The sequence below is a fragment of the Cheilinus undulatus genome, linkage group 13, assembly GCF_018320785.1.
Source record: "Cheilinus undulatus linkage group 13, ASM1832078v1, whole genome shotgun sequence".
NCBI lineage: Eukaryota > Metazoa > Chordata > Actinopteri > Labriformes > Labridae > Cheilinus > Cheilinus undulatus.
Window position 1 is genome coordinate 38942564 of NC_054877.1, and position 24832 is coordinate 38967395.

Here is a 24832-nt window from a genome sequence, read left to right on the forward strand (position 1 = left end):
AGGTCAGACACTGATGTTGGATGAGGAGGCCTGGCTTGCAGTCTCCGTTCAAGTTCATATTAAAGGTGCTCAATGGGGTTGAGGTCAGAGCTCTGTGTGGGCCGGTCAAGTTCTTCCACACCAAACTCATACCATGACCTAAGTAGAGTTGGGTATCGTTTGTTTTTGTTGTTTTTCATACTGGTGCTAAATCTACTACCTGAATGGTGCTTGAATGGAGACTTCTGAGAAAAAAAAATGTTTGAAAAGTCGGCAGCTGAATAAAAGCTAAATAGAGCTAAATAAAAGCTGAACTGCTCTGTATAGTAACTGATTCAGAATTAGGATGAAGCACCAAAATCTGCCTTGTATTTCAGAATGGTAGGTATTGGGTGCAATAGTAGTGGTACTAGGTTGGTGCGGGATTCCAGTACTCCTTGGTTTATGCACTGAGGAACAGTCATGGAATAGAAAAGGGCCTCCCCCAGACTGTTGCCACACAGTTGGAAGCATAGCATTATCCTAAATTTTTAGTATGCTGACGCATTAAGATTGTCCTTCACTGGAGATAAGGGGCCTAACCTTAACCCTGAAAAACAGCCCCATACCATTACAGATGGCACAATGCAGTCAGGCAGATAACGCTCTCCCAGCATCCACCAAACCCAGACTCACCCATCTGACAGCCAAACAGAGAAGCGTGGTGGGTCACTCCACAGAACATGTTTCCACTGCTCCACAGTCCAGTGTGGGTGTGCTTTACACCACTCCGTCTAATACTCGGCATTGCACTTGGTTACTTGTGTGTATGAAGCTCCCACCATACAGTTTTTACGCTCTTCAGCTCTGGAATCAGTAGAGCACTGGCGACTTTTATACACGATGCACCTTAGCAGTCATTGACCCCATTCTGTGATTTTGTGTTGTCTTCTGCTTCATGGCTGAGTCGCTGTTGTCCCTAAACTCTTCCACTTTTTATTATCCCTCACAGTTGACTGTGGGGTATCCAGCAGGGATGAAATTTTACGACTTGTCTTTTTGCAAAGGCTGCATCCATCACAGTACCACGCTTGAAGTCAACAAACTCTTCAGAACAACCCATTTATTATCACAAATGTTTGCGAATAGAGACAGCATGGCTAGGTGCTTGATTTTATACACCTGTGGCAACAGGTCTGATTGAGATACCTGAATTCAATATAAACAGGTGTGACAGGACATATCCCATCACTTTCACTGGCCTTCCCTCCAAAGCAAGAGTCTGATGTTTGCAATTAGAAATAGAGAAAGACTGTTACATTCTTACACTGCTATTTACAACATTACTTTTCTCTTTAATCACATTTTGTTATAAAAGGCTATCACACCAACTGCAATTTTGTATTTTCCCCTATTCTGATATTTTGATTTTTGCATATTTGTCACTTAAACATTTCAGATCATCAAACAAATGTTAATATTAGATAAAGATAACCTGAGTAAATGAAAAATGCAGTTTTTCCATGATGATTTCATTTTTCACAAGAAAAAACATCCAAATCTTCTTGGCCATATGTGAATAAGTAATTGCCCCTCTAAACCTAATAATTGGTTGTTCCACCCTTCGCAGCAACAACTGCAAGCATTTGCAATAACTGGCAGTGAGTCTTTCACATTGATGTGGAGGAATTTTGGCCCAGTCTTCTTTACAGAATTGTTTTAATTGAGCCACACTGGTGGGTTTTCCAGCTTGGGTCATGCCACGGCACCTCGATCAGATTTAAGATCGGACTTTGACTAGACCACTCCAAAACCTTCATTTTTTTTGTTAAGCCATTCGGAGGTGGACATGCTGGTATGTTTCAGATCATTGTTCCGCTGCATAACCCAAATGGGCTTGAGCTTGAGGTCACGAACTGATGGCCAGACATTCTCCTTCAGAATTTTCTGGTAGAGAGCAGAATTCATGGTTGCATCAATCACAGCAAGTGGTCCAGGTCCTGAAGGAGCAAAGCATCCCCAGACCATCCCACTACCACCTCCATGTTTGACATTAAAAAACAAGAATCTATGAGGCAGAATCATTCCAAAAAATGTGGGGAAAAAAGTCAGAAATGCATTGAACAAAAATGGCATCCTACGTAAATCTGTTTTAAATATAGATACCTGTTTCTTATACAACATACATAAAGAAGACACCAATAGTGAACTTATGAAGTCTGGTCTTAGTCTTTGCAGGGTTCCCTTTAAGACTCAAGTATGTTATTTGATGTTTTCCGTTTCTAACAGTTGGATCATTCCTCTTTTTTCTGAGTTATAGCAAACCTTTCCAAACTTTACCATCATGCTATTAATAGTACTGGTGTTGTTTTTAATTAAAAGTTCACAGAAAAAGCTGGTCACATTATTGCTGATATTATCTCTTATCTCCAGAGCAGCTCCTCCCCCCTTACTGATTATGTAAACTCAGGTGTGCTCAGGTTACAGATCAGTCCCAAAGGAATAACATTATGCTTCTTTTTTATGAGATCTGAGCTTTGCTCTTTCAGCTTGTTAAGAAGTTCCCTCATCTAAAGGTTAAACTTTTTAAAAATCAAAGTGATAGCACCATGCTCAGGGCAGAGGAAGGCATGTGAAACAAGGAGTTTTATGAAGGTAGTGTAGGAATGAAAAGCAGGATTTATTGATCCTTTACGCTGCTGCAAACCAAACATCCATAATGAGATGTGGGCAATTATTAGTACTGGATTAACAGTCCACCTTGAACCAGTTCAAGCTTGTTTTTCTGTCACTTTTGTGTCTTGTTTCCTGGGGCACCAGACACTATCACAAACTCATATGATATTCTTCAACTTCTAGAGGTCCACATTAGCCACCTTGTTAAAACAGTGATGTAAGAAAAATTCACATTAATAACAAGAACAATACAACAAAGTAAAAATGTTCCTGAACAAACTTTTGTATTTAAATAATCGTTGTGTAAGATTGAAGACTGGAATGCTTCAAGGCTTGTAAAGAAAGCTGTTTTTAAATGATGATTTCATTTATGAAGGGAAAAAAAAAGCCATCCAAACTTCCTGGCCCTATGTGACAAAAGGGATTGCCCCCCTTGTTAAATCAAGAATGACTGTGATTAACCACAGTTTTAGATAGCTGAGTTCAATTTCACCAGCCACACCCAGGCCTGATTACCACCAGACCTTCTGAATTCAGAAATCCCTTAAATAGAACCTGTCTGACAAAGTGAAGTAAGCTAAAAGATCTCAGAAAGCAACACATCATGAAGAGAAACAGTTCTCTAAGGCTTTGGGACTCAAGTTAACTTCATTGAGAGCCATTATCCACAAATGGAGAAAACTTGGATCAGTGGTGAACCTTCCCAGGAGTGAGCCTACCAAAATGACTCTACGAGCACACCAACGACTCATCCAGGAGGTCTTGAAAGAACCCAGAACAACATCTAAAGACCTGCAGGTTAAGGTCAGTGTTCATGGTTCAACAACAAGAAAGAGCCTGAGCAAAAATGGCACCCATAGGAGAGTTCCAAGCCTAAAACCACTGCTGACCAAGAACACAAAGGCTCATCTCACTTTGCCAAAACAAAAACCATCTTGTTGGACCCTAATACTTTTGGGAAATATTCTGTGGACTGATGAAACAAAATACACAGCATTTCATCAGCAGTCAAACATGGTGGCGATAGTGTGATGGTCTGGAGCTGCTTTGCTTCAGGACTTGGACCACATGCTGTAATTTATGGAACCATTAATTCTCTCTAAAACAGGCCGTTAGCTGGGCGCGCACTGTGCAATTTCAAGCTCTTTGACAGTCGTGGCCGAATGTCGGCTCATACTGTGCGACTGAATCTTTAATGACGCACGAGCCCCCAGCCTGGAGGTCTGGTGGATCGTTCCTTGTCAGGTCTCTACCCTTCAGCCTGTCCAGTTTGGGTGATCGCCCTTTGGTGCTTCCGCTGGCATAGCTCTAGGGGTCACTGAGGCATGCAAGCCCCCCACACCACCACATGGTGTTGATCCTCCAAGGGTATGAAGAGACTAGAAGTATTCCCAGTGAATGCCTCAGACATATATGGCAGATCTTTTGGCCAAGCAAAATCTCCAGTAAGGAACTCTGCAAGAAGACAGATACCCAGAGCATTATCGAGAAAATTACACTCAGATGGTTAAAATGGCTTGGACATGTGCTGAGAATGGAGCAGAACTGGATCACAAAAGCCGCCTTGAGATAGACACCACCAGGCAAAAGAAAACCTGGGCAGCCCAAAACCACCTGGCTCAGAACTGTGACAGCTGAAAAAGACGAACCTGTCACGTGGGGAGGAACAACATGCTGCAAAGGACAGAATGGAGATTAAAGCCTTTTCTCTCAAAAGGGATGAAGTAGAGTAGGTAAGTTGGGCTCAAAAACCCTTCAGTGTGGCTGAATTAAAACATTTCTGCAAAGAAAAGCGAGCCAAAACTCTTCTTTTTTTCTCTGGAAAAGAATACTTCACTTAACTTTCAGTGAAAAACATGTAAATCATTTGATTTAAATGTCACTCATTTAAAATTGAGATGGTGGTCATTTGACAGGTGCAGCTGCTGTTATTCATAAAGACAACAGTGCCATCTTGTGGTACAAAAATATTGCATGTACAATCTGCTGGTATCTGATATCGCCTCATCAGAGAGCAGCAAATATCCTCCTCACAAAAGGACAATATCACAGAGCACACATTATCTTTTATTAAAACCATTCCTCTAGCACTTTGAATAATACTTTTCTTTTAAAAAAAAAAGTCCTTTGTAGCCTACATTTATAGATGGATAAGATATTTTCCCCACAGTTTTTACTGACCTGCATTTATAATATTTTTACTTTGCCAGGTGTATTGTCAGGGTGGTGGATGTGCTAGAAGAACAGATAAACCAGCTTTTGCCTTTTTAACTATTATTTGCCCATTTTTTGTCACTTTTAACCAATTCTTGTCACTTTTTAACCCTTTTTTATGACTAAAGTCACACATTTTTGCCATTTCTTAACCATTTTTTACCACTTTTCACCAACTGTCTCCCCTTTTCACATTTTTCTTAACCCACATTAGCTGCCTTTATCCCATTTTATCCTCCGTAAACCTACTTCTAACCCATTTTTGCCACTCTGTGGACACTTTTCACCATTTATTTTAGCCACTTTCACCCATTTTGCCATTTTTCAGTTTTATTTAGCTAGTTTAATTATTTTTTCCATGACGTTGTTTAAATTCCTTTTAATTTATTCTCTTGTATCCTGAAGTTTGTGCACATGGCTTCGCTATGAAGTCTGGTATCACTTCCCAAATGGTTTGGTAAATGTGCCCATCTACATTAGTTACATTATAAATAAAAAGGTAGAGGGAAAAATAAAAATACATTTTCATACATTATATTAAAAATAACTCTTCTTGTCACATTTTCCCATGTATAACACTGGGGGAAGTATGATTATTATATTATATATTAATATCAAATGTTATATTATATAATAAAGATATGATTTTGTACTTTTTTGTGAATAAAGAGGGAGTTGATTTTAAAGATTAACTATAAAGGATTTTTCAGGACTTATGTGCTGCATTTTTAAATGTTGCCAAAAGTTATTGATATATATGCCAGGTTCTGATGACCCGGAAGAAAAAAATCTACTTTGCATATATTATATTGATAATAACCAATATTTTTCACATTTTCCCATCCAAAACATTGGAGGGCATGGTGACAGAACCTGGCAAGGGTTAAATTTTTTGAAAGTAATGATAATTTAATTTTTATGAGTAGAGATGGGTTTGGTTCAAAAACTAATTTTAAAAATTGTGAAAAATGTGAATGTATAGTTATTTATGGAGTGGTCTTTAAAGGCTCTAAAGGGTGTAAAAATCTAAGAGCCTTCAAAGGTGAAGCACAGTTATATTATTATGACAAATAGCAGTTTAACTTTATAATTACTGTGATTTTCCTGACTTCCATGGGCCCCCCATTTGTTTGGGTCCCTGGGAGCTCTCTCCCTTATCCCCCCTTATGGGCGGCCTTGCATATCATAGTAGGAGTTGTAATTTCAAAATGTATGATTGGTTAATTGTAGATGGAAAAAAAAGATTGATCCAACTAGAATTACTGTTGCTTTTTGCTGCATTTAAATGTTGCTGGAGATATTAGTGTGCATATTAAGGTACATGATACATTCAGCAGTTTTTGTATTTGCCAGTATTTCCTATGTAGCCTACATGACATCACTTTTTCCTTCCGTTTGATCAAGTATTTATATCTAAGTACGCAAACGTAAAAAAAAAAACCGTAAACGACCCAGTAGCAGTGTTATATAGTGTTTCCTTCTTCATGCTTTTTTCAGCCGAAGCTTTCCTGTCTGATAACTCTTTTAAAACTAAAACCATAATCTTCTCATTTTCCAAGACCCTTTGACTGAATTAGAATCACATTTAACTCAATATTTCATAATAAAGATCGACAAATATAACCGTTAAATGCAGGATTTAGAAAATTACGATGTGATATGAATGCATCACGATCCTCGGTGCTTCTCAGCGCTCTCTCCTCTCATCCTTTTGTGTCTCTCGTCCAATCAGCGCTCAGCTGTGGTTTGCTGCACGCTGATTGGTGGTGAAGGAGGAAGATGCAAAGGCCATGGAGAATAGACTGGGGACTTTACAAACCACCTCACTGATGTAAATAAAATACGTAGAATATGCTCCTGTTTTGACTCGCTGTGGTGTGAAAATCCTGAGGATTTTTATCTCCTGAACTTCCGGTCAGGTCTCCCCTCGGTGTTTTTGGTCTCGTGGTGTTTGTAGTGTCGGATCCTTTGATGTGATGTCGGGCCTGTCGCGCGGGTTTGTAGGTGAAGTCACTCCCTGAAAATGTAGCTCAGAACGGACAGAGCTCTCTCTGAAGGTAAGAAAAGGCTGAAACGCGGATTTAGACACATTAAATGACTACATTAGTAGTTTTCGGACCCAGTTTATGTAAAATAATTCAGATATTATTGACTGAAAGGCCTTTACTATGGACAGGCGGCGAGGTTTAGCATCACATAGCCTCCTGTAGCCTACAGTGTTAAACTGTGGGAATTCAATGATTGACCCATCTCAAGTTTTGCAATTTTGCTTGATATTAACGTAATTCTAAGTTGCCTAAATTGCTTAATAATATTAAAATGTAAAATAAGTCCAATTACTGCCTTCCTGGGTTTTGTATAGGTATTTAACGTGCCTCAATTCATAATATGCTACTAAACTGGATTGACAGTCTTTTTTGTCACAGCTGTTTCTTATTTAAAGATAAATATGATTCTTATATTGCAAGTTGCTGATGATAAAATTGCTAAATAAAGCCTTATTTGAAATTTATTTAATCAATAACTTAATTTTGAAGGTTTCATAGTTGCTACGAAAACATGCACACCTCCACCATCTGTTTAATGTAAAATAAATAATTCAAAAACAAAGGCTTAATGAAACTACAGCTACTTGTACAGCAGAACTTGGGAAAGTCTAGAAAACAAACAGACTTACCACCTATTTTTTTGGCTATGAAGCATAAAATACTATGAAAGACACTGATCTTTAAACTTTGTGCCAACAAAAATGATTTTTTTCCTTAAAAAAAGCTCAGTCACATAGATCAGCATCTACATATTTGTGGGTTAATCCCTACCATTATCTGGTCAGAATAGTGTAATGCAAGTTAGATAGATTCAGATAGTTAAATAGTTGATTTTTTCATACTGGATTTGTTTTAACCTTTGTTCAGATAGGACAGAGAGAGTGGGTTGTGTCCAGGCCTCCTGCTTCAAGAACTGGCCTTTGTACATGGGCACAACCTAAAACCAACGTCATCTGCCCCCTTACTTGTACAGGTTTTAGCACTATTGCAAGGTATTGTTAAATCTCTTGCTGTGACAGTTCATTTTAGAGAGTGTTCATACATATTCAAAAGTAATGTATTATATAGTGGGAAGGTGCAGAATGCAGATAGGAGTTTTACTCACTTTAATGTCCTGACAGTCAGTAGTTGGAGAAGGACAGATGGAGCTCTGGTGGCCCTCTAGATGTGAGATTCGATCAATTTCACAGTTTCTCTCATCGTAGGTGCTAGTGTGTGGACGATGCCTGAGCGATGTCTGATGTTGAGTCCACGTACGCAGACTTCATCGCCTCTGGCAGGACGGGACGCAGGAACGCTATGCACGACATCCTGCAGAGTCCCACTGACCCCGAAGGAAGAGAGCTGCCCCTCACCCTCTCTCTGTCCCAGCTGCATATCAACGCAGGAGGAGGAGGTAAAATAAATCTCAGTGCTGAGTTGGAATAGTCAGAAGTGTCAGTCACTGAGCTATCAGTAGATTTTTTATTTCATTTAGTACGTTAGCAATGAAAAGGCTAAATCTAAAGACTTAGAAAGATACTTAGTTCATGTTCTCATAAACCCTGCTGACAACTGGCAAAGTATTAAGGGCACACGATTACTTATAGGTCTCAGTTAAGCATAATCTTTAAAAGGCTGTATAAGCTTTATAACAAATAATTTAGATTTAAAGCTAAAGTTGTAGATTTAAATCAGACATGCTGTTAATATAAAGGTCAAGATTAGGCCATTTTTATTGCTTCTATTTCACATTTGTCAGCAGTATCTTGGCTTCTATGACAGTTCCATTCAACACAAAGATTTTTCTAGAAAATAATTAACCTAATCTGTGTATGATCTGTTTTTTCAAGGAAAAATAGAGGCACTCTTGAATAAAAAAATAGACAAGTTTATAAATGTATGTTATCCATCTATGTTATCAGACTTTATGCATGTTTGAGGCATATTATGTAAACCATACATGACAAGACTGTATTTAAGGCTAGAAAGCTTCATAATGAAAACAGACTTTTTGATTTTTTACTTATATCCACATTTAACGGTTGGATGTGGACTGTCTGAAGAACAACCATGAATATCAGTCATTTGACAATTCTGTCTGGACTCATCATATCCACTTTGAGGTTTTAAAAGTGTTCATATTTTTAAACTATAAAAAAGTAAGCCAACAAACTTGCAGAATTTAAATCTTCTTTGCTTGATTCTGTAAGGACCCCAAAGGCACAACTGAAAGTACAAACTAAGCAAAATGTAAGAAAATTTCAATAACTTGACAAGGCAGATAGGATGTGTCACATAGTCTTTGCATGGAATATGTTTCATATTAGAAAACCACCCAATTAGAGTGTTTGGGAAGTCTTTGAAAAGAATATTGTGGTCTGATTGGACTAGTTTTTTGTCTGTCTCATTTATTGCTGGTCCCAGAGCATCAAAACATTCTATATGTTGTAGTGGGTTTGTGCAGCTCTGGAGTGAGTTCACCACAGTAGCTGTTACTAATGCTAACTAATACTGGAGGCAGTTGATGAAAGCCTTCCAAAAGAGGAGCAAAACCATGGCAAGAAAAATAAATGTACTTCAGTTCTGCAGAACACTGCTGCTATGTTATAGCTATATCCAAGCTAACCATTACACTTTCTGCCGTTATTTACTAAGCTCGCAGAACAACTAAACCTACTCCACCCCAGCTACCTCCATCAAATTACACTGATTGGTCAGGTCCGATTTCAGACCTGGCACAGTCGTTTCAGATTGGAGCTTTGCAAGATGGATCTGCCTGATGACAGCTATGAAACCTGGCCAATCTACTGGCTTTGCAAGGTTAACATGTCAGTGTAAAGAAAGAAACAGCCTGTTGTAACAAAATAGTTAGCTATTCTGTAGAACTTAGAAGTGTTGCTAGGCAGGCCAAACTATTTTTAAGGCGGAAACCCTTTTATTGATTTACTAAATCAATCGTGGTCAATATAATTTGTCTTTTTCACACAAAAAATACCAAAAATCTCTTAAATTTCAAAGTGAAAACAGATTTATACAAAGCATTGTCAATAAAACAGAAATATGTAATGTGAAACAAGTGACTGCATAAATATTTACCCCCTTCAAGCCAGTATTTAGTAGATGCACCTTTGGCTGCAATCACAGCACTGAGTCTGTGTGGATATGTCTCAATCAGGCTTGCACATCTGGACACTACAATTTTACTCCATTCTTCCTTGCAACATTGCTCCAGCTCTGTCAGGTTGCACAGGGATCAAGCATGAACAGACCTCTTCTTGTCCAGTCTCAAATTGTCGATTGGATTGATATCTGGGCTTTGACTCGGCCACTCCAGAACATTCACCTTGTTGTCTTTGGACAACTTCTGTGTAGCTTTTGCTGTGTGCTCCATGTCATTGTCTTGCTGGAAAATAAATCTTCTCCCACACTGTAGTTCTCTTGCAGACTAAATAAGACTCTCCTCCAGGATTTTCGAGTGGCTTTCTCTTTGCCAATCTCCCATAAAGCTTTGACTGGTGAAGAACCCGCCTTTTTCATAAGATTTATTTTTGGCCTTTTATTATGCTTTTATGGACAGAGGAGGAAAGTGGACAGTATGGTCACTGCCATTGATGAGCTTTGAATTCAAACTTAAGGAATCACTGAGTGATGTCACTTTGACTATGTCCATGCTTTATCCATTTATCCATTAAAAAAAAAAAAAAAACACTTATATGTTGTTGAGAATAATCATGTCCTCCTCTCATTCTTTTTCCTCAGATGGGGATGAAGCAGAGGACAGCCAGAGTTCCTCCTCCTCCATCCAGAGGGAGGCCGAGCAGAGGAATAGCTAGTGTGCCATGGACTGTTGCCAGCGGACAGAGAGTTACAGGAGGTTTTCAAGCTGCCATCATCCGAAGTGGGCTGGTCGTTGGAGGGTAGAACCACAGCTACTGACATGCCTACGAGCATGGCATTGACCCTCAAAACCCAGGAAGAGGTGCTCAGCTAACTTTTGGCAGCAAAACACAGAGGGCGCTCTCATCTTCCCATGACTCTGCTGTGCACTAGAAAAACAGACTGATGGCAGAGGTGTCTTTCACTGTTGGATAAGGCAAAGAGTCACAAATGTAGCTCTTACTTTCAGTCTTAGTTGGATGACTGGATAAAGAAACAGAGATGTTGTGTGAGTTTTGTAGATGTGGAGGCGATAATTAAGACCACTGAGACGTGCTGATGTGATGGCTCGCAGCGAGAGTAGCATGGTTAGTAGTGATGCTGGTAGAGATTACATTGCCAGATATTGGTATGTGCTTCCTTTTAATTGACAATACTGCTTAGAGAACTGCACTGCAGCTGTAGTAGGGAGTAAAAATGTGCAACAACACTGAATAGAAACACTAATTTACACAAGGAAGGCTGTCTTCACTGATTCTGTTGTGTCTGGAGGACAAAACCAAGTCATAAGCGTGTGAAACTGCAGTGAAACGAATTGGTAGTGTGAGTTTTAACTAATAATACATAACCAGTGAGCATGTGAATATTTAAACTAATAAAAGATGGTGACGTGCTGTCTTTTAAAATGGTTATACTTTAGTTTTTTACTTTTCTAATAATTGAACTATAATCACTACTTTAAAAAGGTGGACATTTTGGAGAATATGCTTTTATTGCTGAGAGCTAAGAGGAGCATAGGTTATCTTACGATATCAAATATAAAAAGCGAGAAAGAGAAGATCTTTTCAAGCAGTGCAGACTCTAGAGATTTTTTTTTTGGTGGCAATTTTAAACTGGCCAAGACTATGTGGTCCACACATGTGATCTGATTCCATTCACCAACAACCAGAGTCCTGACCATCAAAGCTGGAAATCTCTCACGGTCAAACCAGATTTTAAAATAGGCCTGTCAAGATGAATTGCATTAATCACAGTTGATTAAGGTTCATAATTAGTACATCACATTTTTAATGGTGATCAATAAAGTGCTTTATTGTCCCTTTTAGCACATGTTGGTTGAGCCACTTGACTTCCTGCAGCCACACTGATGTTAATAAAGTGCCTATAAGAAGTATTCACCCCCTTGGATGTTTTACCAATTTATTGATTTTATAAATTTGTCAATTTAATTGTCTTTTTTGACAACAGAAAATCACAAAAATGTCATAAAGGTCAAAGTGAAAACAGATTTCTACAAAGTAATTTCAATTAAAAATATGTAATGTAAAATAAGTGAGTGCATAAATATTCACCACCTTTAAGTCAATATTTAGTAGATTCACCTTTGGCTGCAATCACAGCACTGAGTCTGTGTGGATCAGTCCCAGTCCTAAACTGCAATTTTACTCCATTCTTCTTTACAAAACTGCTCAAGCTCTGTCAGTTTGCACAGGGATTTGGCATGAACAGACCTCTTCAATTCCAGCCACAACTTCTCTTTTGGATTGAGGTCTGTGCTTTGACTCCACAACATTCACCCTGTCTATAACATTTCTGTGCAGGTTTCACTGTAGGCTTTAGGTCACTGTCTTGCTGGAGAATAAGTCTTCTCCCAAGTTCTCTTGCAGACTGAATAAGATTGTCCTCCAGGACTTTCCTATATTTTGCTGAATTTATTTTACCCCCTATTTTTACAAGCCTTTCAGGGCTAGCTGCTGAGAAGCATCCCCACAGCATGATGCTGCCACCACTGTGCTTCACAGTGGGTATGGTGTGTCTTGTCTGATGGCCAAAAAGCACCATTTTGGTCTCATCCAAAGTATTTTTTGGATCCATCCCAACTTATACTTTTCAATCACCTTTTCTCTGAGCTGCTTGGAGTGTTCTTTTGTCTTCATGGTGTAATAGTAGCCAGGAACACTGATTAACCAGTGGCTGGACCTTCCAGACACAGGTGTCTTTATGCTACAATAACATGAGACACATTCACTGCACTCAGGTGATCTACATTTCACTAATTGTGAGCCTTCTAATACCGATTGGCTGGACCTCTGTTGAATTAGGTCAGTCACTTTGACATTTGTATTTTTTTTGGTAAAAAAGCCAAATTGTATTGACTGTTACTGATTTAGAAAATAAATAAAAGTTTAAAACATCCAAGGGGATGAATACTTTTTTTATAGGCACTGTACAACTTCATTAATTAATCACTTAAATCTTGTAAAATTTCGACTTAAATGTCAGAATTTATTTTTTTTTCATAAATGTATGACATAAATCTTTTCATAATATGAATTTGTCTAAAAATCTTCCTTTATTTAATGTGGCCCTATTAGGGTTCACATTGTACCCTCCTAAAGCAGTGGAACTCTTTTTCTCTAATAATAAGTTCATAAGCCCAGGACTTCTGGTTTGGGAAGGTGAAGTATTTTACATAATTGTTATTTCATGACCAAATAAAGATCAGTTCGTGAAGCTAGTTAACCATGCTGGCTGTGTGTCTTTTCAATTGAACATGCAGGAGAGTGTCATAGATGAGCTCAGCTAACTCTCAGAAGTAAAACAAAAGTGTTATTCCCAAATTGTCCATCCACCCTCCAGATGTACATATGCAATGCTCAGTGGAGCTTCCAGTAATTTAACACATTCATGTGAAGTCTTCTGATTTCCTGACACATCCCATAATCATGACCTGCAGCGACCATCATGCATGCATTGTTAGGACTGTGTATAATTTCTCCATGCTCTTCCTGTTATAGCTTCACTGTGTCTCAGTCTAACCCATGCTGATGATAAGAATAAAGCAAATATAACTGTGTTTTATAAAAACTTATTCAATCAGGTTTTCAAATTGTAAACTGCCGTGTGACTGTAAAGTGACTCACCTGCACCGACACTGTGTGAACCCTGCTGTCAGACGTCAGCATGTAGACATACTGCAGGTGCATGACTCATAAATGTGTAGGTGTTTGTCCGGTTGATTATTTTCTACCCAATGTGTCAAAATAAAATAACTGATCACAGTGAGACAGGTAGTATTTTTTGTATTATTGTAATTCTGCTTTTTCGACAACAGGTGGCCCTTTTTAATCAAACTTTACAGGACATGCATGACAGAATCTACAGCAGCTTGTTTATCTCAATTTGAGTACGTATTATCAATATTTCACAAAAATAATTTGAAAAACAGAGTATAAAGTATAAGTTTAAAGTTAGTAAGCAAACTTGGTTGACTGTTGTAGCTTTTCACACAAGTCCTGAAACTGTTCCTGTTCCTTGTATTTTTTCCTCTTATTCATCAAACTTTTCCATATTAACAATTGTTTCTAGAATATGAAGCACTGAAATACTCTGTCCTCTGTTCGCTAGGGTGTGTATGCTGCTGATTATGCAAATAATCATTAAACAATAGCAGCAGGAAGTTTCAGTAAGACAGAAAAGTCCCCGACTGGTTTCTCCAAGTTCCTCTTTCTGGCTGGCAGAGTGTGACAGTCCATTGTCGACCGTCTGACCTACTTGTCAGGAAGAGCACCGGCAGACATCTCGTCTGTCATCAATCTGATTAGAAAAGAAGAAGAAATCTGAGGAGTACAACAGTGGATGAACTGTTTCTTTAACCGGGGACACAAACCGAGAGAGGTGAGCATTAACACGACACATCACGGCGTCGTCACAGCCTAGTCATACTCAAATACTGATGCAGAGGAGGAAAAAAGATGTTTAAGCTTATTATTGAAAAGTCAAATGAAGGAAAATACTGGATCACCTGTAGCTTTCATTAAATTTTTTGTATTTAAATTTTTGCTACAACAGTTTAGGCCAGTTATTTACCACATAAGCTGGAAAAATTGACTAATAGGTAGCAACAAAAATGGCATATTCAAGAGATTATAAAATGAGTAAACACTGGTTAACCAGGGAACAAATCAACTGCTGTTAAACCTACAACAACAGCATGAATGAGGGATACAGTGTGTAATATCGAGCCCAGTAGCACTTCACAGCCAACAAACTTGGCCAAAATGGAACATAATGTCTATAAGAAGGCCAGTCTAAATTATTGTTCAATCACCTGAATATATAAAATTGTTGCATTATTATTTGGTCCCTGTAGAAACATGCACGATGCAAACATTCTATCACATGATGGCGTGAGTCAAAAACTTATGGATTAACATGGTATAATTGCTTCACAAAAGAGTATAGTCTGCACTAAAAGCAGCTAATGATTTAATAAATTTATCAAATTAAAGAGTGACTCAGTAATTTATAGATTAACCCTGTAATTTCTACTCTGTAGTGTTTAAAAACAATAAAGTAACTTTTGATATAATTCAAGAAGTTGTTATAATATCTGCAAAATTTAAAAGATGCAAAATATTTTTTTTACAATATCTGCAAAAAGTTACAGATGCAAAATGAAAAAGTTATGACAATATCTGCACACTAGTTATAGATGCAAAATAAAAACAAATACAAAATGTTTAAAAATGTACAGATGCAAAATATAAACCTACAATATGTATAAAAAGTTACAGATGCAAAATAAAAAAGTTAGAGATGCAAAAACAGACAAACAAACAAACAAACAAGTTATTAAAATCTGCACAAAGAGTTAGAGATGCAAAATGCAAAAAGTTATGAAAATGTGTGCAAAAAGTTATGAATGCCAAATGCTTCAACCTGTTTTAATATACAGTGAAAGTTAGGTATGCAAAATACAAGTTATTACAATAAGTGCAAGAAGTTGCAGATGCAAAATGTTACACATTTTTTCAATCTAAGCAGCATTTTGTTTATTCATGGACTTGTTCTTACATTAAGAGTTTTTATTACATTTTTGTTGTAACATTATGCACCGTGTTACATTATGGGTAATAATTAAGTATGGTTCATATTTGATGATCAAGTGATAAATTATGAGGAGTTTCTCACAACCCATTATCTAATGGTTTACTCCTCCACATTCCTTCATAAAAAATGATTGAGGTCATTATGTAACACAATACCCAGTGAATTTAATGGAAAGTGAATTGGCATGTTGATAATTATTAACTGTTATCACTGTTGTTAACTAGCAGTTAGGTACTCATTTGTTACCAGGTGACTATGCCAACTTCAGCGTAGATTGTAAAGCAGGTAGTTAAAAATTTGTTTTCTAGTGGCTAACTCGCAGTTAGTTATTTATTTTCCTGGTAAATTATTTTCCTAGATTACTGGCAGTAAGGTGCTTATCTGTTTTCTGTTTTGTTATCTTAATTTTCTGTTTCTTTGTTAACTCATTTGTTTCATGGTTTCCTGGCTTAACAGTCAGTTATTCATTTTTCCTGTTTTTATCAGAAGTTAGTTACTGATTTAATCCATGTTGACCAGCAGTTAGTTGCTTAATTGTTTCCTGGTTTAGTAGCCGTTAGTCACTTATTTATGGTTAGCAGTACTCATTCATTACCTGGTAACTTAGTTATTAGTTTCTCATTTGTTACCTGGTGACTGTAACAGCTGTTGTGTTCCTTACTACCAATTTTTCTGTAGTTTATTCTAATAGTTTATGGAGTGTTAGGTACCAAATTTGAACACTTTAACAAACACCTTCAAACATAATTCTAGAGTGTTAGAAATATGCAGATTAACTTCATGTGGCATCTATTAAATTAATAATGTAACCTGATACGTCTGTTAGTTTCATCAGTGGATGTCATCCCCATCTCTCCTGTCTTTCTTCACCTTTAATGTCGTCACCACTCCAGTCTGTGTTCACTGGTAAAAGAGGAAGTTGGTTTGTTAGTTGCAGCATATCCATTGAGTGCATGTGCGTGTGCATGTGTGCTCCTAATCTGTTCAGACCCTTGGCTTCCGGCTGTTTGCTGACTGTCAAGTTAAAAATACAACAGAGGCACTGAACCGGTGAAGAACAGAGCCAGAAACAAACCGCCCAACAGTTGGTTTATTCTCCAACACCGCCACGCTTTACAAAAACATCAGACATAGCAAATATGGTAGGTGTGAGCTGCATGTTGTGTTGACTTGTGAATCTTAACAAAAACATCGCGAACACCCCCTTTTTAGGACTTAGCAGACTTGTAGTTTTACTTTGGCTGCTTGAACCATTAAGTATACAAATAAGTCTTGTCCAAATACTCTAAGTCAGTTCAGGCCTCTGCAAACTTTTACCTCATCATTTTGGGTAAAAAAGGTATTGCAAAGGTGTGGCAAGATTTAGCTTTTAGACTTAAAGACAGCCCCGTAATACAGCTCACCTTAATTGGACCCTTGTATATACTTTTTAATAAGTGTAATAAGTCAGCTCCTCCTCTCTCAGAAGAAAGAGAGAGCAACAGCACTGCGCACAGAAAATGACTGAGAAATGACAAAGAAGAATGGGCTGATCATCTGTCCTGACAGTATTTCTCAGTTTACCAGTGAAGACTGTAAACAGCACTGTACACTTGAGTGTTTTAATGGACCAATGCTGTCTCATATGTAGGACTCTAACATGCGCAACATGCACATGGATCAGCTGGTCAGCTACGATCATCACTGTTCTCTTTATTATAAACTCTAAACTTATCAGAGACACGTCTATTGGAAACATGACTTTAAAGTGTCAGTTGGATTATAAGCTACTGAGAATCCATTTTGCTCAGCATTTAAATAAATAATAAATTACAAAATTTAAGCAGACTGGGATTTTCAAAAGACTCAGGATCTTGCACATTGATGGCACACTAAGTTTATCAGAGATTATGATAACACAGTTAAATAGCATAGCAGATGATTCATGCGTTTCGAATGATGGTTATCTCTCCCAAGTGTCCTCCCGTTAACTGTATAATGCACGCTCTCTCACTACTCCTCTCTTTCTTTCTCTCTCGTGCTTTCTCTCTCTCTCTCTCTCTCAATTTGGGCCTATTAAAAATTATTAAAGTACAATCAGCTGAACTCTTATTTCTAGGAAAGCTTGGGAAAACAATTTATAAAATCTCTCTTTTTTCATGCCAACAATGAGGAGCACCAATGTCCGCTAAGCAATAAAGCTGCACAAGAAACAACCGAGCGATGACAGCACGCCAAAAGCAAAATGCAGACAGGCTTTTGCAACACACAGAATCTGGAATTGTCAACAATATTGTAGTCTGCATAAGTCAACATGCAGGCCTGTTGCAAGTGCATGAACTAAATGCATAGAAAAATAACAGCTATGCACAATAATTTTGATAACTTCATTTAGACCAAACAGCAGGTGTGGGACAACACAGACAGCGGCTCTGTGCAATAGGGGCACCTCTCAACTCCCAAACAAGCACGATTGCAGAATATAATTCTAATTTTATCACAGACAATCACAGGTGAAATAAAACCTACCTTTAGACGTTTACTCAGCCAGCTTACACGTCCTCACAGAGAATCTTTTCTGTTTTCTAAGCCAGTTAGTCCTCTGTACAGGTAAGTCTCCTCTGTTCCATTAAACTGCTGAGATGGTGGTTTTTAAATCAGTTTGAAAGATGAAAATCTGCGCTCTTTAGAAACAGGCATGACCATGCTGCTGCAGCCATTTAACAGTCAAAAATCTGGGTTTTCATGCAGTGTTTCATTTTGACAGTTAAAAACTTGTTGCTGGACATAAAGGTGGTTTTGAAGAGAGGTTAGCTTCTTATCTGGTGATGTTGCTTCCTGTTGAGTTTAAGAGGAGAGTGACTTTCTATCAATCTGTGAACATGATGATGGGTTTACAGCAGCACCTGTCCAATGGTTAGCTAGCATCTGCCCGATGGTTAGCTAGCAGCACCTTTGGCCGCTGGGTTTGAGGCATCCCCACTTACATTCAATGTAAAAATAAATCTAAGAAACTTCTCTCTTTGCTTCAGAAGACCTTACTACTGAATGTCCTTTTTTTATGCACCAGGTAACTTTGTAAACAAACTATGGGTAAGTCTGTGTCAGTAAACCAGGCTGTCATTGGCTCATGATCGTTGAGTCGGGAGGCAGGGATTGGATAAGGCTGTAAGTGCCGATTGATTGACATGTCTTTCAGCTACTCATTGAGCTTACAGGAGGCAGCCTGCACCAAGCGGGCAGAGTTGTAATTGGTCACTATGTATGATTGCATATATATTATGTCAATACCACTGCTGCAGTGAGCAAATGTGGCCCACCAGTAGGGATGGGCGATACCAATTCATTTTTAATTAATTTTTAATTTGATACGATACCGATACTTTTTGATGTATTTTAATCAATACTGATATGAATACAGATACTTTTGAAGAAAGAATAAAATATTGGACTTGCAAACTTTCAAAAGGTACATTTCATTCAAATAAAAAGGCATATGTAGGCCATTCAGAAATCTATTTAGGGAGAAACTTCAATTAAATTGAAATGTTTGTGTAAGCAGGTAAATAAAAAAATAATAAAATATAATCATAGCACAAACTTGTACATAGAATTAACATATCTACAACATAAAAATGCCCAATTTCTTTTCTTTTTTAAAATTCAGATAGAATGGCCATATTAGCCACCTATAGCCACAAGTTTCAAACAAAGATGTAAGAAATACAAGTCATCAAAGATTTTCATAGAAATATTTATTTTATGTTTCTACAACTTTGTCGTCATACATTTTATGGTATTGGCATGTGTCACATCACAGACTGCAAAATGAATTCATAGCTGAACGAGTGGAGTTGCTGAAATCTGGTACTCATTTATGATTGGTCCTCAAAGTCACATGGTACGGCAGGAGTGACATGTCCGATTGGTCTCCAAACGGATGAGCAGTAAAGCCAAAACAGTTTTGAGCGGTGGGGAAGCACTCGGCGGAGAAGCGGGGTTGAGGTGTATTTTCTCATTTGGTATCGATACTTTGCTAGAGAGATTGATACCAAAAGAGTACTTTGTAAATATCAATATATCGATACTGTAGTATTGATAATCCTACCACTACCTGCCAGCGGTGTGTTTTATTTTATTTAACCTTTATTTAACCAGATAATTCCCATTGAGATCGAGATCTCTTTTACAAGGGCGACCTGGTCAAGAGGTCAGCAGCACACGTCATAATAAATAATACATTTCAGGGTCAGATCGCAACAATAAGTTAAAAGCAAACAATACTATAGAAAGTGCACAGATAAAGTGCTGGAAAATGACTCAGAAACAAATTTATAAACACAGGCACTGTTCTGAGGTCTCACGATGTCTGTCATTTAAAACTGAACGAAATGCTCCAAGTGAAATGGGTTCAGACAATTTCAAGTCAGTCTGGAGAGAGTTCCACGCTGAGGGGGCAACAAAACTGAACGCTTTTTTCCCCAATTTAGTCCTGACACGAGGAATGAGCAGCTGGACAATGCTGCTAGAGCGCAAGGCATAGTGGCTTTCAGTTCTTTGAAGAAGAGCACATAAATAAGAAGGAGCTAAGCCAAGGAGAGCCTTATAAATTAGAGTGATCCAATGGGTGAACCTGCGAGCACTCGGGGGGGCCAGCCAGATTTGGCATAGAGTTCACAGTGATGAGTGAGCCGACTACAACCAGTGACCAACCTCGGAGTACAGTGATAAACAACATTCAGAGACTGTAGACTTTTGGCTGAAGCATTCATATATAGTACATCACCATCATCCAGCAATGGTAGAAACGTTGCAGATACAAAGTATTTTCGAGCACTAAGAGAGAAGCAGGACTTGTTTCTGTAATAGAAACCAAGTTTAACCCTGAGTTTGGAGACCAAACTGGCAATATGGGCTTTGAAAGAAAGCTCACGACCAACAAGAAAACCTAGATATTTATAGATGGACACCAGCTCAATGGGTACACCCTGCGAGGTTAAGATAGTGGGGATATTCCCTGGTAACTCTCTCTTATTTAAAAAAACCATGAGTTTGGTTTATTTGCATTTAAAACCAATTTGAGCTTCTGCAGACGAGACTGGACAACATTAAAAGCAGACTGTAAGAACTCAAAAGCCTGGATAAGTGAAGATGACTACAAAAAATAAATGTGTCCTCTGCATAAAAGTGATCAGAGGCATTAGACAAGTTATTACACAAGTTATTAATATAGGTAGAGAATAAAATAGGTCCTAAGACCGAACCTTGAGGCACACCTTTAGAAACTTCAAGAAAGGTAGAGGTAGAACCAGCCATCTGGACACACTGTGATCTACCATCTAGATAGTCTGCAAACCAGGATGCTGCTTGGTTTGATAGGCCAATATGCCAAAGTACACTTAAAAGCAGACCATGGTCTACAGTATCAAATGCCTTTGACAAGTCTATAAAGGGCCACACAGTAGTTCTTATTGTCCAGGGCCTGCTTAAAGTCATTAAAAACTTTAAGAGCAGCTGTGACAGTGCTGTGCCGCTTTCTAAAACCAGACTGAAATAAAGACAAAATGTTGTTCATGTCTAAAAAGTCCTTCAGCTGATCACTGTTAGCCTCTCAAACACTTTGGCCAATACACACAATTTAGAAATGGGCCTGTAGTTATTTACTTCAGACGGTTCATCTCCTTTTAGGAGGGGAAGTACAAAGGCAGACTTCCAAATTTTGGGGATTTTGTTAGTTGTGAGACTTAAATTAAAAATGTGAGATAGGGGCTCTGCAATAAAATCGGCTGCCAATTTAAGGAAAAAAGGGTCAAGTTTATCAGGACCTGCAGCTTTTCTGGAATCCAGATTCTTGAGAGCGCTCTGAACCTCAGAGGCAGATACAAGTGAGAAATTAAAAGTACAATCTATTGGTCTGTTGACAATCTCTATATCGCAATGTGAAGCAGACTTTGTTTGATCAGAGTTCAATGATTCAAATAAATAGCCTGCTGAGATAAAATGCTCATTAAAATAATTCAACATTTCAGACTTTTCAGTCAGAATGCGAGAGTCACTCACTAAAAAATTTGGGGGGTTGACACCGTGCCTGAACATTGTGCCTGTACATCCTATATCCTAGCCTACCCCAGCACCGTGGGGCCTGCGGGGTAGGCTGTTCTTTATGGCCCAGTTTAAAGCTTTTATCAATTATTTCAGGTACCCATTTTTGTGTTTCTTTTTGTTTTATAGTCATGTATTCTGTAGTATACTTGTATGTATGGTGGCTCATTGTTTAGCAGACACTATATTTATGGTGGTGCTGCCCGTCTGGCACAGGACACTTTGAAAAGGAAATGTACTATAATCCAAGTGGGGTTTTCCCCTGACTTCATTCATGCCACTCTTGTGTAAATTATTTCTTACCCTCTGGCCTGTTTTTTCTGTTATCACTGCTGCACAAAGTTGCCAGATTCTGGCTCCTGGTGGATTCACATTGGATCTTTATAAAATAAGTAACGGCCTCGATCTGCTCATAAAATGTCCTGAGAAAACTTCTGTTATGAAGTCCACTTATTTTACTGAAGTAACTTTGACACTTTCAGGCACCTACCAACTCACTTCCTATGTTCCTGCCCAAAACATCACTCCACCACCTCCTTGCTGATGTTGCAGCCGTGTTGGGACATGGTGGTCATCCACCAAACACCCAGAACTCCATTTATCTGGACCATCTAGTGTAGCACAGCATTCATTAGTGAATAAAACTGTTTGAAAATGAGTCTTCATGTATTTCTTAGCCCACCAATCTTTTTTGTTTGTGGGCAACTTCAAGCTTCAAATACCTAACGGTTACTAATCAGTGGATTTTTCACAGCTGCTCTCTTAATACGATTAATTTTCCTTACAGAAACTTTCCTTAATACGCCTTTATCTGAACCAACCCATCTGAGCTCTGAATCACACACAAATCTTTTCACAGGATGACAGTCGCTCTTAATTTTCACACCTTTGCTTAATAATGTGGAAAAAACTCATCAAGTATTTTCCCTTTAGTTAGGCTTATTAGGCAAACTAATGACCAAACCTGTCTGAGATTCAGTGATGGAAGCTGACAGGACTGTTTGCTTGATTGGAATCATATGTGCATAATCATTTAGATCACAGTGTAAAGTGCAGTCACTTGGTATTTAAATGCAAATGTGAACAGAGTCTAAAATGCAGCATGCAACACCGGGATGTAATAAATCCTCCAGTTGTTGTGCTGATGACAGACCCAGATACAAATGCAAAGCCACACAGGAATCACTTCCTGAAATGAAAGGATTATCTGGTCATTTTGCCGTGTTTCTATGAGTCTGTGCGTGCTTTCATATCAGTGCCAGTTTGTTTGTGGTTCTCTGTGGTTAACAGAGAACAGGCCAGCCAAAAACCACAAGCTCAGCTCAAAAATAATAACGTGACATTTTGAAACAACTATTGTTCCTCTTCACCTAGCCTGATTTTCGCTTTCATTATGATCAGTGGAAACCTTTATTTTTAAAATACTAAAAGACGAATGTTTCCACAGAAGTAGAAAAGCAGAGGTCAGTTGGAACTGCAGGGTTTTTGTTGTGTTGTCATCTTTTTGGCTGTTTTAAGTAAGAGTAAGACAAAAAATTAAGACCACTTAATTATCAAATATAAAGCTAAAGACAGTGTTGAGTGTATGGCATGAATCTGAAAACCAGTGGAAACAGCCAGCCTCCTAAAGGCTCAACAAGATATACACTCATTTATACAAATACCGAACATCTCTTTTGGAGTGGTAAGCCATGAGGAAGATGTATCTTGGGCCAGGGGGGATTTCTGTTGCAGCACTGTGAGTGAACAATGTAGAAAAGTTGACAAGGTGCATGTTAGGATGTGTCCCATGTACGCTGCAGCTCAAGTTCAAGGCCAGCCTGTGGCTCTTTCACAGCTTGTCATTCCAGGAGGAGGAAAAGAACTCACATTTTCGTAGACTCAGTAGAAGTTCAGATTCATGTGTGAAAACAGACTTTGGTGAAGGAGAAGTACTGATTCAGCACTTTTACTCAAGTAAAAATAAGAAAGTAAGGAATCTGATATGTGTTTAACACTTTTTGGGGCAGCACACCATATATGGTCACTTCCTTCTCCCAACTCTTTGATACAGAAGAACCAGAATGATTTTTCAGCTGAGATCAGCAGCATCACAGAGAGTGACATCACACCATCTGACCAATCAGCAGTGACCCGGAGTTTCTCAAACTTCCTGTTTCTTCCAGAACTTGCTTGCTCCAGTTTGAGAATCGCTCAAATAAACCTTAACATTTTCTAATCTTCTGTCAGTGTCACAAAAATTGCACCAGTATTGCTGTCACCTTTTGCTACCGTGACCTTCTATACATCAGGCATTAATAAAAGCATGGGCACTCATGACCTTAACCCTAACCCTGTCTTCTGTAGGGAGGACAACCTAGGAAATGTAGGAAACTCTCAGTTCTTTTCTCCTTATATATATTCAATATACATACCTCACTAAATCAAGGTCAACTAAATGTGCCGTGTACCAGGCCTTTTCAATTAGTTTGGACTGAGGGCCAGTTCCTGAAAAAGGATCCCATATGAAGGGGCCACAGCTTCAGTCAAGCTGTTTTGGATTTTCTGTAACAACTTCTTAAGTTGATGCAAGCCTCCACATCTCCCGTTGCAGCTGAAAGTGGCTTTTTCTTTTTGCCTTAAATCCATGCCACTAGTAGTAATGCTGATTTAGCTCTCTCTTGTTCTATGCAAGCCAAAAGGGGGCCAAGACTTGATCCTAACCTGAGGTCTTCCCCCAAATCATCTTGGGGAAATAATCGAAGTCAAGCAGTGTCAAAGTCAGCATTAGTGATCTTGAAATGCTTTCTCAAAAAGTACTTCTCACTCACCAGTATGCACTCATTGCAGAGCAAGCACATACGCGTTGCAAAAAAAGATAAAATCACAAAAATGAATGAAGTGGAAGAGACATTTTTTGGATTCCTTGTTTACAAGAAAATGTCCACAGGTGCCGAAAATAGTTGGTTAAGACATGATGAGTGGAGAGTAGCACATGTGTCAGGCAGGCATGAGAGGATTTGTATAAACAAGAATAACTGCAACACCATGAGGTGGGACAATATGGGAAAAATGTGACATATGGTCTTTCAAGTATAATAAACCTACATTATTTTATTTAAAAA

The 24832-nt window shown here is 38.4% G+C and overlaps 2 protein-coding genes across 3 annotated transcripts in view; both read left to right on the plus strand.

The window, feature by feature from the left end:
- The first annotated feature begins 6649 nt into the window (after window positions 1–6649).
- On the plus strand, window positions 6650–12022 carry LOC121520507 (cAMP-dependent protein kinase inhibitor alpha-like). Its single transcript, XM_041803985.1, has 3 exons — window positions 6650–6905; window positions 8102–8292; window positions 10638–12022. Exons 2-3 carry the CDS (start codon window positions 8130–8132, stop codon window positions 10709–10711), a joined length of 237 nt encoding a protein of 78 aa, XP_041659919.1. The 5' UTR covers window positions 6650–6905; window positions 8102–8129; the 3' UTR covers window positions 10712–12022.
- A 2235-nt stretch (window positions 12023–14257) lies between these two features.
- Window positions 14258–24832, plus strand: part of lyn (LYN proto-oncogene, Src family tyrosine kinase) — a 30761-nt gene continuing 20186 nt past the window's right edge. For both annotated transcript variants that reach the window (XM_041803161.1, XM_041803162.1), the window contains exon 1: window positions 14258–14432. The gene's annotated coding sequence lies outside the window, so the exon portion shown is untranslated. The remainder of the gene's footprint in view (window positions 14433–24832) is intronic.

Excerpts from the sequence above, each read along its gene's own strand:
- LOC121520507 (XM_041803985.1), top strand. The coding sequence starts at position 8,130 with ATGTCTGATGTTGAGTCCACGTACGCAGACTTCATCGCCTCTGGCAGG. Across the intron at positions 8,293-10,637 it reads TATCAACGCAGGAGGAGGAG|ATGGGGATGAAGCAGAGGAC; the intron begins GTAAAATAAATC and ends CTTTTTCCTCAG.